Source organism: Aethalodelphis obliquidens, unplaced genomic scaffold (genome assembly GCF_003676395.1).
Source record: "Aethalodelphis obliquidens isolate GAN/ISIS:26980383/991018 unplaced genomic scaffold, ASM367639v1 scaffold13, whole genome shotgun sequence".
Classification (NCBI taxonomy): Eukaryota; Metazoa; Chordata; class Mammalia; order Artiodactyla; family Delphinidae; genus Aethalodelphis; species Aethalodelphis obliquidens.
The window spans coordinates 14139418-14155302 of NW_020837957.1; the positions used below are offsets into that span (position 1 = coordinate 14139418).

At 36.6% G+C, this 15885-nt stretch overlaps 1 protein-coding gene across 1 annotated transcript in view; it reads right to left on the reverse strand.

The window, feature by feature from the left end:
* Nucleotides 1-15593, reverse strand: part of PIGK (phosphatidylinositol glycan anchor biosynthesis class K) — a 134865-nt gene extending 119272 nt beyond the window's left edge. Inside the window, exons 1-3 of the mRNA XM_027114102.1 lie at nucleotides 15266-15593; nucleotides 11808-11861; nucleotides 3383-3474 (exon numbers count right to left, since the gene is read on the reverse strand). Of these exons, the coding sequence (XP_026969903.1) occupies nucleotides 3383-3474; nucleotides 11808-11861; nucleotides 15266-15358 (239 nt within the window). The 5' untranslated portion in view covers nucleotides 15359-15593. The remainder of the gene's footprint in view (nucleotides 1-3382; nucleotides 3475-11807; nucleotides 11862-15265) is intronic.
* Nucleotides 15594-15885: the final 292 nt, after the last annotated feature.

Here is a 15885-nt window from a genome sequence, read left to right on the forward strand (position 1 = left end):
GGAGGTAGCAAAACAGGGATTTAGTCTGAAACAAGTATTTGAGGACATAAAATTTCCTAAAAATAATGAAATGTTTCAGGAAGCTAAAACCAGGCAAAGAAAAACAAAATCTCTGAGGGTGGGTAAGGTTACAGAAAGCATGGGCACAAAGTGCAAGACACCTGAACTCCATGGAACCTACGTATGAAAAGGATAATAGATAAGGTGGAGGGTAATTATGAACCACTTATGAGCACGTCTTTTTATTTTCCCCCATAACCATTAAGATCCCCTCTCTGAATCAATATTTTGATACAGTATTATAAAATTCTGTCAACTTATGTACTAAAAAGTCTTTTATAACATTAACATTTGCTAAAAACTAGACTAACACACTTTAGAAGACAGAAATGTTTTTAAAGTACAGACTTGTGTTTGTTTTGCCTAACTGGTTAAAGTATTTCCAAGTCACAAGTTTATTTATCCAATACCTACTGAGCACTACTATGTGCCAAGTACTGTGCTAGATGCTAGAAGTACAAAGTGAAATAAAATATAATTCTTGTTCCCTTCAAGGAGTTTATAATCTAATGAGGGAGACATACTATAATTAGCATAACCATGTTATAATCAAAGTACAGACAAAGGATACCATAAAAGCAAACAAGGAGGTCAAGAATACTTTTTTGAAGTACTAAAGTGATTTGGAAGGTCAGGTAAAAGTTACAGCTGTGCTTCCTAACTTGACTGTGCACCAGAACCACATATAGAGTTGATGTCTAGGACTCACTTCAGATTTAGTGAATTAGAATCTCCAGGGGTGAAGCCGAGAAATCAGTATTTTTAACACGTACCTTGAGTGATTCAGAATCACGGCCAGGTTTTGCTGGCAGTGAGCTAGAAGTATAGACAACCATTCCAGGCAAAGAGAATAGCTCAGTATGGTTGGAGTAGGTGAAATACAGACAGAAAATCAAAATGAAATCAGAACAAGAGTACTGACACAATTAATGTGACATTTCAAACAGGATCTAAGGAATTGATGTGAACTTCCACAATAAAAGGCAATCATCTGTGTCGTGTGTTTCGGTAAATGATTTCTGACATGAACTAGTTTCTTATTGAAGTATATGGAAAAACTAAATGCAAATACTTTGCATTGCAAGACAAAGTAAAATGCTCCTTTTAAAAAGCAAATAAGGTAAAACAAAATAAAACAGAGTTCTACTCATAATTTTTATTCAATGCAGTGACCACTCATTTTTCTCAAGATACACAGCCTGAGAAGCTATGATATACGTCAGAAGCTAGGATAATACTGTTTTAACTTGAAAATGTTCCATAATGTATAAAATAAATTCAAACTGTATTTTGAAATTCAAGCTTTAAAACTGAAAACCACTCAATGATTTTAAGTTTCCAAACTGTTATTTCATAATTGTTTATTACTTTCTGATTAAAATTTACTTATAATTATATTTTTATACTTAATTCCAGGTAGGGGTAAAGTGAGATAAGTCACCAAGAAGAGGAGTATTCACGATAATAGACTAAAAGCCAAATAAATCTATTCTATTGATCGCTTTTTATTAAGTAGTAAATGTTTTAAATCATCAACTGTTTCAATCCCCAATTCATTCTCCAACAAAGACTTCATAACCAGAGATGTAGACAGGAAAGCATCTGAAACAGGAATAAGCTTTTAAAGAATACTCTTCAGAAACCTAAGGACAAACTTACTAATTATTATATATAAAATATATCCTACAGTTATATTCTATTTCTAAAAAGTCCTTCTAAATCTTACTTAAATCATTTAAACATATCCTCATGACTTATAGACAGGACAAAGACTCATTTACCAAAGTGAAACTTACTGCCAAGCCATGCATAGTAATTCCCTGAAGGAGCACATTGGGTATAGAAGCAATAGCAGTTAAAAATCAACAGACTAACCACATACACCTATTTGAGAACTAATTAACAAATAACAGTAATCAGCTAATTACAAGAATAATTCTTAAATCTGATATAACAAATCATCCTTTCTCAGACTTAATTTAATGTACTTTTAAAAAATGGTATTACCAAGATGCCTTAACTTCCAGATGAAATACAGGAATTAAATTACAGTTCCAAGGCTATAGTTGTCAGCTTCTTAGGCTAAAATGATCTATTGACATAGACTGTAAGATAACTTTGTTTCCTGAGTCATGCCCTGCTTCCTTTCTTCTCCTGCAGCACTTTATACATACCTCTAGTCACTTTACTGTAAGTACCTAAATCCTGCAAAGAAGGTAGTACCACTACCATGTAATAGCTAAGGAAATAGGCTTAGTATCACGAAATGATTAACCAAAATCACCACTAAGCCCAGATTTCAAACTCAGATCTGTTTAACTGCAAAGCTCTTTCCACACTACCTCACAGGTAGAGAGGAACACAGAACTAAGTAAATCAAACCTAAATAACTGAACTGACTGCAATTTCTTCTATAACTGCTTTGGAAGTAGCAAAAAACAGATCTATCATATCTGACAAACCAAATGTAGAGGACAGGTGTTTAGGGGTGGAGGTGTGGGAGTTCTGCTTAGTACTTGAGCTCCCTCATATAATTAGGGAATATACCACTTTATGAGTCTTCACAGAAGGTAGAGCCCCCCCCCTCCCTATAGAGAAGCTAACAATGCCACATAGTCATTCTTCTTGTCACCCCTGCAGCATGGACATGGGCACTTAATCTATATTCTGCCAACATGACATTCCCACCAAGGACTCTAAATTAAGAGCTAGAGACAGTAAGAAGCTGGGACGGCAAAGGTCAGATTTTGGCAGCAGGCCACAGAAGCAACATTAAGTTTCCAAAGGCAACGGTAGCAGTAATGTGGTAGCTGAGTCTAGCCATCAGCAATTCAAGGTGCATTCCTATCACTGGACTAGTTTTATGCCTTGATTTTTAGATATGTCTTTTCTGTTACGTAGTCTCTCTTGTTCCTGACTCTTTAAGGCCTCAGCCTTCCCAGCAATTTGGTAAACTAATCAATATGCTTTCAATAAATATGCTTTCAATAAATACCTTTTCTACTTGAATCGGTCAGAATTGCCTTCTGTTGCCTAAAATTAAACCCAGACTGAAGCATTGAATAATTAAATAAATGACACTGAACAATTATACTTTATCAAATCTTTTTACCTTAGTGTTGATTGTTGTTTTATATAATTTGCAATTATGCTCTTAAGTAAGAACTATTTTATACATGATAGTTATGCTCTAACAACAACAAGATAATTTCAAGTTAGGTTTCTTTATGTTTTTCAAAAGCAACACAAAAAAACAAATATAATATCATCTAAAGGTGATTTTCACTGAGGATCAGCGTTAAGCTTTATTAAGAATACTTACCTGTCAGGAATACCTAGCCTCTTGACACTTCTATAAACAGAAAGAGTATTTGCAACATGTCGATAATTAAACCAGAATCGGGATGTACATACCTAAAGTAATAAAACAAATATATTATTTTTAGGAATCAAAATAAGCTACAGAGTTACAGAATTACTTCTCTTTAAGTAGGATGTAGAGATACCTAAAAAAAGAGTATGTCATAATCAGGACTAGAAACAGCAAAGCACATAAAGAATGGTCAATAAAACCAATCTCTCTAGAAAAAGGTCTTTCATCACTAGTCAAAAAAACATTCAGCTTAAGAGAAAACAAATATTTAGGGAATTTAATCAAATACTGAACAAACTTAGTTACTCTCAATTTATGATTCTATAATGTTCCTATTTCTAAAATATTAAATTCTTTAGAACCAAAGACAATGCCCATAATCTCTTCACAGAATAGAAAAGAATATTAACTACATTGGGTTATATAATATTCCTTTCACTCTGGATTGCTTCCTAATTTTAGTTGTGAAAAACATAAGAGAGAGACTAAAACAAAGCATAGAGAACAGGTTTATATGCACATAAGGGAATGCATTATAAAGAAGCTGTTGAACGGAACAGAAAACTAGAAACGATTTCAACAAGTTTTACACTTAAAGACAAACTGATCCTTAAAAAAGATAACAAAGATACTAGGAAAATCTAATGCCATGCCTCAAAAGTCAGCCCTCTCGAATGCTCATTCCAAAGGAGAAACCAGAGACTGGGATCAGTTGGTAATATATCTATCCACTAAGTATCCTCCTACCTCCTACCACACTGTTCTGCTGATAGTAAGTGTAATGACAGTTTTGAGAATACCACAAATGTTCTTGCCCCTGTAAATAGGACAGAACCACAAGATTTTTTTATTAAACTGAATTTTCAACCTGGAATCCAATAAGGAGAAGACTAAAATTCTTGACTACATAAAAAAATATATACCATAAAATCCTAACAGAAATGAAAAACTTGAAATAATTATAACCCAATAAGAAAAAGATGAACAGCCCAATTTTGAAAAATGGGCAAAGGATGAGAGCAAGCATTTCATAACAAAAGTATTAAATATAGACAATAAAAGTCTTAAAGATGCTCAACTTCTGTCATAATATAAGAAAACAGGTTTGTGATGTTTCTGTTGGGCTGAAGCCTTCCCTAAGCAGATTTCCAGCCACTGTGAGGATGGTAAATGGCTTTCAGCTCATGCTGAGTGGCTGCCTAGAGTCCTGTGCTGAGGATGACTGTGAAGCGGGTCCAGGGACTGTAATGAACTCTGAGCACTGGCTTTCACTGGTGAGCAAGGGAGCTTCTGACTGGAGTCAAGATGGCAGAGTAGGAGGACGCAGAGTTCATGTCTCCTCACAACTAGGGCACCTACCAGGCGCTGGTGGAGGACCTCAGACACCTAAGGGGACAGGAGGAATCCCTGCATTATCGGGCCAGAGGTCAGGCCTGATCTCCTGTGGTGGGAGTGCCAAGTCCAAACCACTGGACTACGAGAGAACCTCAGACCCCAGGGAATATTAATCGTGTGAGCTCTCCCGGAGGTCCTCATCTTGGCACCAATACCCAGCTCCACCCAACTGCCTGCAAACTCCAGTGCTGGATGCCTCACACCAAACGACCAGCAACAAAGGAACACAGCAGCACTCATCAAAAAAAAAAAAAAAAAAAAATGAGATGACAAAAATATATGTTACAGATGAAGGAGCAAGGTATCCTACAAGACCAAATAAATGAAGAGGAAATAGGCAACCTACCTGAAAAAAAATTCAGGGTAATGATAGTAAAGATGATCCAAAATCTCAGAAACAGAATGACGGCATGGATTAAGAAAATACAAGAAATGTTTAACAAGGACCTAGAAGAACTAAAGAACAAACAGTGATGAACAACACAATCACTGAAATGAAAAATACACTAGAAGGAATCAATAGCAGAATAATTGAAGCAGAACAAAAGAGTGAGCTGGAAGATAGAATGGTGGCAATAACTGCCAAGGAGCAGAATAAAGAAAAAAGAATGAAAAGAAATGAGGACAGTCTTAGAGACTTCTGGGACAACATTAAACGCATCAAGAGTCAAAATATAGGGGTCCAAGAAGAAGAAGACAAAGAGAAAGCTCTGAGAAAATATTTGAAGAGATTATAGTTGAAAATTTCCCTAATATGGGAAAGGAAATAGCCACCCAAGTTCAGGAAGCACAGTGAGTCCCAGACAGTAAAAACCCAAGGAGAAACACATCGAGACACATATTAAACTAACAAAAAATTAAATTCAAAGAAAAAATATTAAAAGCAGGAAGGGAAAAGCAACAAATAACATACAAGGGAATCCCCATAAAGTTATCAGCTGATTTTTCAGCAGAAATTCTGCAGACCAGAAGGGAGTGGCAGGACATATTTAAAGTGATGAAAGGGAAAAACCTACCATCAAGATTACTCTACCCAGCAAGGATCTCATTCAGATTCGATGGAGAAATAAAAAGCTATACAGACAAGCAAAAGCTAAGAGAATTCAGCACCACCAAACCAGCTTTACAACAAATGCTAAAAGAACTTCTTTAGGCAAGAAACACGAGAGAAGAAAAAGACCCACAAACAAACCCAAAACAAGAAAATGGTAATAGTAACATACATATCGATAACTACCTTGAATGTAAATGGATTAAATGCTCCAACCAAAAGACACAGACTGGCTGAATGGATACAAAAACAAGACCCATATATGTCTCTACAAGAGACCCACATCACACCTAGGGACACATACAGACTGAAAGTGAGGGGATGGAAAAAGATATTCCATGCAAATGGAAACCAAAAGAAAGCTGGAGTAGCAATACTCATATCAGATAAAACAGACTTTAAAATAAAGACTGTTACAAGAGATAAGGAAGGACATTACATAATGATCAAAGGATCAATCCAAGAAGATATAATTATAAATATTTATGCACCCAACATAGGAGCAACTCAGTACATAAGGCAGATGCTAACAGCCATAAAAGGGGAAATCAATACTAACACAATAATAGTGGGGGACTTTAACACCCCACTTACACCAATGGACAGATCATCCAGACAGAAAATAAATAAGGAAACAGAAGCTTTAAATGATGCAACAGACCAGACAGACTTAATTGATATTTATATGACATTCCACCCAAAAGCAGCAGAATACAATTTCTTCTCAAATGCACACAGAACATTCTCCAGGATAGACTGTATCTTGGGTAACAAATGAAGCCTCAGTAAATTTAAGAAAACTGAAATAGTATCAAGCATCTTTTCTGACCACAACGCTATGAGATTAGAAATTAATTGCAGGAAAAAAAACTGTTAAAAACACAAACACATGGAGGCTAAACAATACGTTACTAAATAACCAAGAGATCACTGAGGAATCAAAGAGGAAATCAGAAAATACATAGAAACAAATAACTGTGAAAACACGAGGACCCAAAACCTATGGGATGCAGCAAAAGCCGTTCTAAGAGGGAAATTTATAGCACTTCAATCTCACTACAAGAAACAAGAAAACTCTCAAATAAACAATCTAACCTTATACCTAAAGCAACTTGGGAAAGAAGAACAAAATAAATCCCAAAGGTAGTAGAAGGAAAGAAATCATAGAGATCAGACAAGAACTAAATAAAATAGAAGTGAAGAAAACAATAGCAAAGATAAATAAAACTAAAAGTTGGTTCTTTGACAAGATAAACAAAATTGATAAACCTTTAGCCAGACTCATCAAGAAAAAAAGGAAGAGGATTCAAATCAATAAAATTGGAAACGGAAAAGAAGAAATTACAACTGACACTGCAAAAATACAAAGGATCGTGAGACATTACTACAAGCAATTATATGCCAATAAAATGGACAACCTGGAAGAAATGGACAAATTCTTAGAAAAGCACAATCTCCAGAGACTGAACCAGAAAGAAATAGAAAATATAAATAGACCAATCACAAGTAATGAAATTGAAAATGTAATTAAAAATCTTCCAACAAACAAAAGTCCAGAACCAGATGACTTCACAGGTGAATTCTATCAAACATTTAGAGAAGAGCTGACACCTATCCTCTCAAACTCTTCCAAAAAATTGCAGAGGGAGGAACACTCCCAAACAAGTTCTATGAGGCCACCATCACCCTGATACCAAAACCAGACAAAGACATCACAAAGAAAGAAAATTACACACCAATATCACTGATGAACATAGATGCAAAAACCTCAACAAAATACTAGCAAACAGAATCCAACAACATATTAAAAGGATCATACACCATGATCAACTGGGATTTATCCCAGGGATGCAAGGATTCTTCAATATAGGTAAATCAACCAATGTGATACACCATATTAACAAATTAAAGAATAAAATCAAATGATCATCTCAATAGATGCAGAAAAATCTTTCGAAAAAAATCAACACCCATTTATGACAAAAACTCTCCAGAAAGTGGGCACAGAGGGAACCTACCTCAACATAATAAAGGCCATATATGACAAACCCACAGTAAAGATCATTCTCAATGGTGAAAAACTGAAAGCATCTGCTCTAAGATCAGGAAAAAGACAAGGATGTCCACTCTCACCACTATTATTCAACATAGTTTTGGAAGTCCTAGGCATGGCAGTCAGAGAAGAAAAAGAAAAAAAAGGAATATAAATTGGAAAAGAAGAAGGAAAACTGTCACTGTTTGCAGATGACATGATACTATACATAGAAAATCACAAAGATGCCACCACTAGAGCTAATCAGTGAATTTGGTAAAGTTGCAGGATGCAAAATTAATGCACAGAAATATCCTGCATTCCTATACACTAACAATGAAAGATCAGAAAGAGAAATTATGGAAACTATCCCATTTACCATCACAACAAAAAGAATAAAATACTTAGGCATAAACCTACCTAAGGAGGCAAAAGCCCTGTACTCAGAAAAATATAAAACACTGATGAAAGAAACCAAAGATGACAAAAACAGATGAAGAGATATACCATGTTCCTGGATTGGAATAATCAATATTGTGAAAATGACTATACTACCCAAAGCAATCTACAGATTCAGTGCAATCCCTATCAAATTACCAATGGCATTTTTCACAGAATTAGAACAAAAAATTTTACAATTTGTATGGAAACACAAAAGACCCCAAATAGCCAAAGCAATCTTGAGAAAGAAAAATGGAGCTGGAGGAATCAAGCTCCCTGACTTCAGACTATACTACAAACCTACAGTAATCAAGATAGTATGGTACTGGCACAAAAACAGAAATATAGATCAATGGCACAGGATAGAAAACCCAGAGATAAACCCATGCACCTATGGTCACCTAATCTATGACAAAGGAGGCAAGAATATACAATGGAGAAAAGACAGTCTCTTCATAAGTGGTGCTGGGAAAACTGGACAGCTACATGTAAAAGAATGAAATTAGAACACTACCTAATACCATACACAAAAATAAACTCAAAATGGATTAAAGACCTAAATGTAAGATTTGACACTATAAAACTCTTAGAGGAAAACATAGTTAAAATACTTTATGACATAAATCACAGCAAGATCCTTTTTGACCCACCTCCTAGAGAAATGGAAATAAAAACAAAAATAAACAAATGGGACCTAATGAAACTTAAAAGTTTTTGCACAGCAAAGGAAACCACAAACAAGACAAAAAGACAACCCTCAGAATGGGAGAAAATATTTGCAATCAAAGCAACCGACAAAGGATTAATCTCGAAAATTTACAAACAACTCATGCAGCTCAATATGAAAAAAGCAAACAACCCCATCCAAAAATGGGCAGAAGACCTAAATAGACATATCTCCAAAGAAGACATACAGGTGGTCAAGAAGCACATGAAAAGATGCTCAACATCACTAATTATTAGAGAAATGCAAATCAAAACTACAATGAGGTATCACCTCACACCAGTCAGAATGGCCATCATCAAAACATCTACAAACAATAAATGCTGGAGAGGGTGTGGAGAAAAGGGAACCCTCTTGCACTGTTGGTGGGAATGTAAATTGATACAGCCACTATGGAGAACAGTATGGTGGTTCCTTAAAAAACTAAAAATAGAACTACCATATGACCCAGCAATCCCACTACTGGGCATATACCCTGAGAAAACCATAATTCAAAAAGAGTCATGTACCACAATGTTCATTGCAGCACTATTTACAATAGCCAGGACCTGGAAGAAACCTAAGTGTCCATAGACAGATGAATGGAAAAAGAAGATGTGGCACATATATACAATGGAATCTCAGCCATAAAAAGAAACGAAATTGAGTCATCTGTAGTGAGGTGGATGGACCTAGAGTCTGTCACACAGAGTGAAGTAAGTCAGAAAGAGAAAAACAAATATCATATATTAACGCATATATGTGGAATCTAGAAAAAATGGTACAGATGAACCTATTTGCAGGGCAGGAATAGAGACGCAGATGTAGAGAACGGATGTGTGGACACGGGGGGAAAGGGAGGGTGGGATGAATTGGGAGATTAGGATTGACATATATACACTATCATGTGTAAAATAGCTAGCTAGTGGGAACCTGCTGTATAGCACAGGGAGCTTAGCTTGGTGCTCTGTGATGACCTAGATGGGTCGGATGGGTGTTGGGGGGAGGGAGGTCCAAGAGGGAGGGCATATGTGTATACATATAGCTGATTCACTTCGTTTTACAGCAGAAACTAACACAACATTGTAAAGTAGTTACACAACAATTTAAAAAAAAACGTAAATTGATAAGTATCCAAAAGTCTGACAATTCGTACTATTGGCAAGGGTATGACAATACCCTTGCCAATAGTATGAGGGCAAATACTATAGATATGAGGACAAAACACTCATATCCTATTTATGGGAATGTGAACTAATATAAACCTTCTAAGAGGGTAATTTGCAACATATATCAAGTTTGAAAATGTACTTATTTTTTTATTTAGCTCATATAAGCATGTAAAAATATGTGTTCAAGGACTTTCACTATAATATTGCCTACATTAGCAAAAATCAAAACCAAAAAGCTAGAAACAAAATCACTACCCATCAGTATTATTTTTTTTAACCATGAGTATGGATTATCTTTGTAACATTTTTTATTAAACAGAGACAAAAATGTTTTATTCAAAGCAGATCCTGAAACTAAAATAGAATCTGACTTTCCTTCTATCTCCCTCTGGTGGCAAGTTTTCTCAATAATATTACAAGAGCGAAGGGGCATTTCATTTACCTCTGATCATCTAGTCAAGATTAAAATTAATTCAAACTGGGAGGAAAAACATATATTTTTTTTTCTTTAATTTGAACTACGTAACATTTAAAGAAATGTATGTTTTATACTTTCAACTTGGCCCTGGTCAAATTTCATAATTTTCCACTTAAGAAAGTACAATTTATTGAAGTCTCACTCTACTAAGAGTTAATGTGTAAAATATTGCACAAAACATGAAAACTGCAGTTGTCAAATACTCAGAAGTAATTCTTTTTCACCTTCTATTTCTCATCTGAGACCTAGGTTGCTGAGATTAGAGAGGGGCTCAGTTAAAGGTTTCCCAGAACAAGGAAGACTTCAATGTGTGTGTAGTATAAGCTAATAGGCTCCTATTCTAAAAGATGAGCCCTTTGGCAATTAGCTGTCGCACATAGGCAGTTATTCCCTCTTTTAAGAATTCCTATAGAGAGACTAATTGGAAGTGCCCTTAGTTTCCTATAGAGCAAGTTATCTTCTCAAATTGGTGGATCATGGCCTGCCTCCTCATAGTTTTCCCCAATTTAAGTGGTCACTGAAAACCCATCTCCTTATCATGAGCAGCTTTTGTTCAATTCCTTCATAAAATCTCTTACGAGGCAGTAGCATATAAAAGGTTTTTGTTCCTAAGAACAAGAAAATGAGTCATGAACCCACGTTGCTATTCTATTTAATCACAGTAACATAAAATTAATTTGTCTTCTAAACTTTTCTGTGTAACTTGAATTTTCTACAATGATCATTTATTTTTGTAAACAGAAAAAAATAATTAAAAAATAAAAACAAAATAGCCAAAGTAGAGAGTATCTATAAACAAATATTACAGATAAGAAATACAATTACCAGTTTCCATCATTAAAATAACTCTACACTTTATAAAATGCTCCCTTTCACAATAGGATCCCTAATTTATTTTTCCATGTATTTACACATCACCCCTTGACAGACACACTGAAGACAAAGGATATTATTAGTTGATGTGATCAATTTAAAATATAGCTAAATGAAAATAATTTCTGTTATAAGATATAAATTATTTTCAAGAATTTGATTCACACAAAATTTCTCAGATACACATCTAATGTAAACAACGAGGTATACCTTTATAGAATACACTTACCAAAACCGCCCAGTTGTTCGTATGGCCACTTCTGAAGAACTGTTCCGCTTGATCCTATTAGTCAAATAATAGCAAAAAGCTTAAAAGAAAGTCACATTTCCCAGAATAAAGACTGATAAAGGACAGTTACGATTCACGGAGTTTTTACAGTTGTAATAACAGTAAGCCATCATTATGCAAGTTTATAAATATTCTAGTATCTGACCTTATGAAAGACAAAATAGTTTTATTTGGGGGGAGCAGGAGGCTACTGCAAGAGGGGATTTTTGTTTTAAAACATTTTATCTCAAATGCAATCAGCTCTTCCTCATGCTTCTCATTTTCTATTCAATCTTCAAATTGTGAATGACATTTCATTTCTTGATTCACATATATTAATACCCTTCCTGCTGAAATTTCATTCAATATTCGCTCCTACTCTGTGCTGAGTGCTTCCTATTATTTTATTTTAACTCACCAATATATGTGATTAAACACATTCTCTAGCATACTTCCATGTACCATTTTGCTAATCTGTTAAAGTCTGAATTATATTTACCATCATGGAACATTAAAAACCTCAGCATCCAATACCATCCAGACACCTAATGAACATGACTTTTATTATATATTAAAATAATAGTGAATATAAACCATAATGATTTCAGATCTGCCCCTAAACAGTATTAATTACTAGAACAGTCAGACTGCCTGGATTCAAATCTGGACCCTACTACTTACTAGCTGTATAAACTTAGGAAAGCTGCTTAATTTCTTTGTACTTCCATTTCCCCACCTATAAAATGATAACATTACCTGACTCACAGAATGTAGGAATGGTGACTAGAACATAGTAATTGTATAACAAATATTAGCTGTTTTAATTTTCAGCTGGCAAGAAAATTTCAGAAAGAATGAAATAAAAAATTCACTGTGTGTGTGCGTCATATGTGTGTGTGCGTCATATGTGTGTGTGTGTGTGTGTGTGCGCGCCATATATATATATTTCTTTTTAAACTTTCTCAACAGCTGCATAGATGCTAAAGAAAGCAATGTGCTATAGTGGTTTAGGAATTTGAAGATCTGACTGTGAGAATGGGGTTAAGTCATTTAGCTCTGTAGACTTGATTTTCCTCACGTAGAAATGGGAGTTGACCCGATAACCTCTAATGTCCCTTCCAGCTCCAAAATCCTCACATCATTAAGACTTCAGTGAAAAAATTGAGATGGCAAAACTCTTTTGTGATTGTTTAGACAATATAGACACTGCAAAGTTATTCATTCATTCTACACACAGTGGAGCACCTATTATGTGCCAGGTACCACGTAATGTACAGGGATGCAAAAAAGTCACTAAAAAACATGCTGCTTTCTCTCAAGAATCCCAGAGTTCAATAAAGAAGACAAGCATGCAAACACATTACACTACTATGTAACGTTCATTCATTCATCACATTCATTGGGTACCATGTGCCAGTCCCTGTTCAGTGCTCAGAATACAACGATGGGCAAAAATAGTGCTAGTACTTGCCTCCAAAGAGGTTACTGTCCAATTTGATAGACATACATTAAGCAGATAAGGACAAACTACAAATTCTATAAAGGTAAGATATACAGTATCATAAAAGAGTATAATAGGGGGACCTAACCTGATCAGGGAATGGGAGGGGGAAGGGCAGGCAGGGATGTCAGGGAAGGTTTCTCTAGAGAAGTGACATTTGGTTAGGATCCAAAAGATAATGAGAAGAGGGAAGATAATTCCAGACAGAGGGAACATGAGCCCAAATGGCAGAAGGAAGCTTAAAAATTTCTAGAAACTGAAAGATTAGCACAACTAGAAGTTTGAAAAAGAGAGAGCGGGAGAGAGAACTGGAGGTGTAGGCAGGAGCCAAAGAATGCAAGGCCTTGTTTATGGGTCATAATCAAGATTTAGTTCTTTATCCTTAAAGCAGCATTAAGGTATATACGGGTGACATGATCAGATTTGCATATTTAAAAGTTACTCGGGCTGCAGCTTGGAGAACAGACTGGAAAGAAAAAAGAATGACTTGAGCCAGACCAATTAGGCCAGACCATCATCTAAGTGAAAGATGATGTAATAATAGAGTACAAAGAATACATGGGTTATAAGAGACGAGTGCTATACTAGCTAAGTGCACAAATTACAACAGTAAAGGCAAAAGTAAAGGATAGGGAAAGATTCTACAGAGGTTAGCTTTTACTGCATTTAGTAAATAAGCAAACAGAAGAAACTGGAGGAATGAAATATGGTAATGTAAAAAAGCACAACTGTGTAACTACAAAAAAGGGTAATGGTATCCAAAATGAAGTATACAAAATAACCTACTAAATAAGGACAATAGAACTTCTATTTAAGTTTACATTATCTAAACAATATGCTTTATAAATACTGAATATATAAATTAGCAATAATTCATGAATAGAAAGAGGGAGTGCATGCTCTCTTTTTAACTGGTAGGGATGTGTATTCAAAAAGTTTTGAGCTGCTGGTCTAAGCTCAAGGTCTGAGATGGTGGGGAGAATGGGGTCCTATATGAAGAATGGAAAAGTCTCTGCTTAGAGACCAGATCATGATGTTTAGACTCTATTCTGTATGTAATGAAAAAAATACTGAAAAGATTCAATCAGAAGAATAATGTGATCAGGTTTACATTTGATGAAGACTAAAGTAAGGGAGTTTGGAAGCCTAGAGGAAAAAAGATAAAGTTATTGCAATAATCTAAGCAAGAAATGACCAGGGCCTGCATTAAGCCAGTCGAACTGGACAGGTGAAAGCAATTTTAAAAGTTCAGAACATAGAATTTAGTGATGATTAAAATGTGAAATAAAGAGAGGAGTTAATTTTAAAAACCCTAGGTTTCTAGCTTAGAAGCAACCCCACAAGAGGTGGGGTAGGCAGAATATAAAACTTTGGACACAAAGTTTCAACTGTCTGCTGACTATCTGGGCCCCTAAGCCAGCTGGATATTCTGAAAAATGATGCTAGAGATGTAGGCTGCAGAACTGGACGAAGGTATTGTCAGAGTACAGGGGATAGTAAAAGCTTTGTAACGCGCCAGAACGTAGTGTGAGCCAAAAATAAAACACCGTATCCATCTGACTCCTATTAAAGGAGAGCGTTATAGTTTGGTAGCAGGGAAAAGTAGGTGCGGCACTCATGCGCTGACCTTTCACCAGCTAGGGACTGCACGCTCGTCGGAGCAAAGGATCAGGCCCTCCCCCGCCGCCCAGGACTTGATTCTTTTCATTCACCGTTTTAAAAGGCTGAAACAGACGGACACTGTCCTATCCCGTCCCCTGCGACACCCTCCCCACAGCCCAGTCAGCCTAGGAAGAGGCTGGTGGGTGACTCCAGAAGGCTTCCCTCGGCGGCTGTGTATCGGACATCTGCTGGGCGCTGACAGCCAGGCCACAGCTGTCCCCCCAGGGCCCTGTCGCTCAGAGGGCCTGACTCCTACCTCGATCTGACTAGCGGCCAAGCTGCCGAAGGGCAAGAGCAATAACCCTACCAGGGTAAAGAAACCCTGGCCGAGAAAACAGGTGTCGGCCATGTTTGCCGGCTTCAGACTCGCGCACCTGGAGGGGCGGAGCGAGTGCCGTAAAGCAGCGCGGGGCAGGGTTTTGCGTACTTTTGTTTTGGTTTTTTTTTCTTTGCGACGCCTGCCCCGCCTCCTGGCCCCTCGCCCGCCTTTAGGAGCCCGCGCTTCCGTAGACCTTGAGTTTCCCGGGTAACTGGGGCACAGTAGATGAAGGACTTGAGTACTTTATCTTTGACTACATTTTTGATTTTTTTTTTTTTTTTTTTTTTGGTGCGTGGGCCTCTCACTGTTGTGGCCTCTCCCGTAGCGGAGCACAGGCTCCGGACGCGCAGGCTCACTGGCCATGGCTCACGGGCCTAGCCGCTCCGCGGCACGTGGGATTTTCCCGGACCGGGGCACGAACCCGTGTCCCCTGCATTGGCAGGCGGGCTCTCAACCACTGCGCCACCAGGGAAGCCCTACATTTTTTATTTTTATATCGTAAAATGCATGTAACATTTTAAAACTTTTTTGAAAGGTGAGAGAGAAAAACGTGTGAA